General features: G+C 50.1%; 1 protein-coding gene across 1 annotated transcript; it reads right to left on the reverse strand.

Annotated features, from left to right (window-relative positions):
* Window positions 1-287: 287 nt before the first annotated feature.
* Window positions 288-722, reverse strand: FIBRA_08583 (uncharacterized protein; the record flags this gene model as incomplete). The annotated part of the gene is made up of 2 exons (XM_012330223.1): window positions 288-518; window positions 582-722. 2 exons carry the CDS (start codon window positions 720-722, stop codon window positions 288-290), a joined length of 372 nt encoding a protein of 123 aa, XP_012185613.1.
* Window positions 723-3,514: the final 2,792 nt, after the last annotated feature.

Raw genomic sequence — 3,514 nt, forward strand, 5'->3', positions numbered from 1 at the left:
TAATGAAGCGAAAATAGAGGGAGGTATATCTGGACGATTCATATCGCGATGGACACGTTGTACAATCTTCCAAAAGCGTAAGTGTTGTCAGTGCTGAGAACACAAGACGGCGCACAGTCCACATGCTTCGAGCATCCAAGCTGGCCTTTTGAAGCTCCACCTAGTTCGAACGTTGTCAGCTACTCGGGAAAAACGGTGAGTTGAATGTAAAAGTCTCACAGGTATCTTGTCGTCTCCTGTACATAGATGCCAGCAAAGATCCCTGACATTATCAAGTTTAATACTGATCAGAACAGAGATTCATCAACGTCCGTCGCCCAAGTCATAATAAAAACGAACAAGTATGCATTTTTGTGATCTTTATCTTTCACTCTCTCGATCAGCCACCACTGATCTTCACGATGCGAAGCAAGTACTTGTGCCTTGACCTTGTGAGGGTGGTGAGCGACTGCATCATACTCGTCGTATTTCACGTTTATAAGCCGATAGCGATTGTGATCGCCTGCTTCAAGTTTCCACTGTATGTCAGTATGGATATTAGCGGTGACGCATTACGAACCAATTCAAGGAAAGTGCCACACCAGCTCTTCCGTACGAGGTGAATCTTGAGGCGTAGGGACAACGCAAAATAATGGTTCACCGTCGTCGTCATTCAACATCCTCACCCTATTATGATACTGAGCGTTTGTGATTGTCACCACACCGGATAAATGAGTCTCCATCGCGCAGCCTGATCAATTCCACGTCAAGTAATATCACTGTCTGTCTATTGTCAGTATTTAGGCTTAACATGAGACGTGATACACAGACCTCGCGCGGCAATACGGATGGGAGTACAACAGAGGATATAAGAGAACGAGCAGCTGCCGAAGGACGGATGCTGATACTTAACCTGAGGCTATTAGACGCTGCCATGCGGACTCTGCACGGACAGCTGCAGCTCGCCTCACGAATGTCTGCTTGAAGGAACCAACGGCACTTCCGAGTGCTCCGCACTGCGCTTCAAGCTCTCCCTCGCTGCATGCTGCCCATCTTTTACTTCCCTATCGCCAAAGTCCACAGTATGTACCTCACCATGTGTCCGTCAATGGCCTGCCTTCAACGTCAAAATCGCCATGACAATTTACTGCAATGAGCCCTGAGGTGCCATGTCTCGACTTTGTCGAAGGAGTAAAACAACATGATGCAAACGCAGACTTCATGCAGATCTTGCTCTCTCTTGCTCATGACACATCGCAGAACGTGTTGTGTGGTCCGATCGTAAGCGCGGTAAGTAGTCGCGAAGAAATACATGCAAGGATCCGATGGCACCCTTTTGTAACGTTTTTCTGCATCGGTATGTCTATTACGAACGTTTTCTTGCGTCTCGGATATCGGCTGCCTATGCGCGGCTAGAGGTGCGATATGGTTGTGAATCATCAAGTGTACTCGAAATTAGATCAAGAAGGTGTTGAAGAGAGGGAAAGTTGTTCCGGTCCTATGACAAGCTCTTGACAAGCTCTGGAGACCACGGACGATTGCACAAGATACGTACTAAGTCAATTCCATGTAAATCGGGTCTGAGCGGCGAGAAGGCGCAGAACGATGTGGGGTACATCCTCGCGGTGCGCATGCGGCATGGACAACGTGGGCATCAAAAGGACGGCATCTGGCAGAGGCGGACTGGTGAGTGAGTATGAATAAACTCAGGGAGGTACAATTTGAATGTCCTGAGCAGTCACGATGAGAACAGCGACTCTGAGTCGGACTGTTTAGCCAAGCCCCGGCATATCCTCCACCCGCGTTTATCGCGGACATGCAGGTTGCTGATTATCTCATTGATGAGCGTAACGGCACAGCGAGCGCAGGGACTTCCCGCGCGGAATCACTTCTTAGTTCGGGTACGAGCCAGGGAGACGAATCGGGGTGATTACCGCCCCGCATTAACTCACTCTTTATACTCTGCATGTACCATATGGTATGGAGTATAAACCCTGGAATTTTTAAAAAAAGAGTCGGACTGTTTACACGTAGACGGAGGAGCGCGAGCCGCTGGAAAGGGCGCTTATGTTACCCTAACCTAATCCCTTGGGTGTCTTTTCTTCAATTCCAAGTTCACGCTGTAGGAACTGTAACATATAATCTCAATCCGACGTTGTGTAGATGGAGGACTAATGTATGTACCTGTAATATATAACTAGAGAGCTATAAGTAATATATCACATAGAATGAAGGACATAAGCACTCTCAATCCGACGTCGTGTGGACGGAGGACTGAGGTGCGCGGGCAACGATGTAAAAAGTATCGTACCACGAGTTACCTAATTTAGAAGGACGGTAAATAAGATAAGGAACGAGTAGACTAAGTAGGTAATAGTGTCCGTTTGTATTACTGCCTTCACAATCCATTTACTTCGACACACGCTCATCTCTGCTTCCACTGCGTGCTTTCGCTACTCTTTCTGTCGCTCACACCATCGTCTCTCTGATCCTCTTACTCACCGACGCGCGTGCATTCCGCACACCCCGCGCTCTGGCTCATGTATTTCTGCATTTCCTCCCAGTCCACCTGCGACTCCCATGCTCTAGATCCGTCTTTCACTCATCTTGTACAGTGTACACCCTCACGCCGAACCTGTGTCGGGGGCTGTCGCGAACGGGAGGGAAGAAGAGCATCCCATACGTATCAACGATGGCGCTGGCTATCAAGCGTTACAATGCGTGCGTTGTCGCGCGAGAGTACTCGATCTTGGCCAGGCACCACCGACAGTTTCCCTATCTGAGATTCTCCACCCGCCGAGCGATCCACTTATTGCTTAGTGTGTGTTTTTTCTATTGCCTCTCGCCTCGTACCGTAAAGAGCAAGTCATACGCGTATTTATGAAGTTCCCGACAACATCTCTGGTTTGATTCGAACACGGCTGCGTTCACAGTCTTTTATGCTGCCGTTGAGAGGTCCAGATGCTGTACCTTGTCTCAAAATCTCAGGGATCCTCCATCTTGCGGCTGCTGTGAAATGGTACGCTTCAACGTCTCTGCAATACAAATCATGCGTGGCGCGCTGTCAACGAATTGCATCCACCATCACGCGCCATGCACTGATTCTGATCCACCCAAAGCCGAGCAGCTGGCAAAATACGGACCTCTTACATCCCTGAGCACTGTGATTCGTAGCAGATCCAGCCAATGCAGGCGCGTGCGTTACATCTCCTTCCACTACGCTGGCCTCTCCGTTCGATACAAAGGGCCGCCCTGCCCGTGCCCACTCTCCAGTCACCAACCACACTCCAACCCTCTCAAACCACAATGTCTGTGAGTGCCGATGTGACTGTGCGCGCCGTTAGCAGAGCCAACGCTGATTCGATTCGCCCACACAGGACACCGCGAAGTGTGCCAAGACCGAGGCCAACGGCGGCACCTGCAACTTGCCCGCATGCGGCTGTGCTGAGCCCCCCAAGAGCAAGTAAATGTGCATCTGCAGCGTTGCTGTCGTCATCTTTAGGTATGCCCTTCCCCCCTCGCGGTTGTCGGGCGT

Source organism: Fibroporia radiculosa (assembly GCF_000313525.1).
Source record: "Fibroporia radiculosa TFFH 294 genomic supercontigs, scaffold1042, whole genome shotgun sequence".
In the NCBI taxonomy this organism is placed as follows: Eukaryota; Fungi; Basidiomycota; class Agaricomycetes; order Polyporales; family Fibroporiaceae; genus Fibroporia; species Fibroporia radiculosa.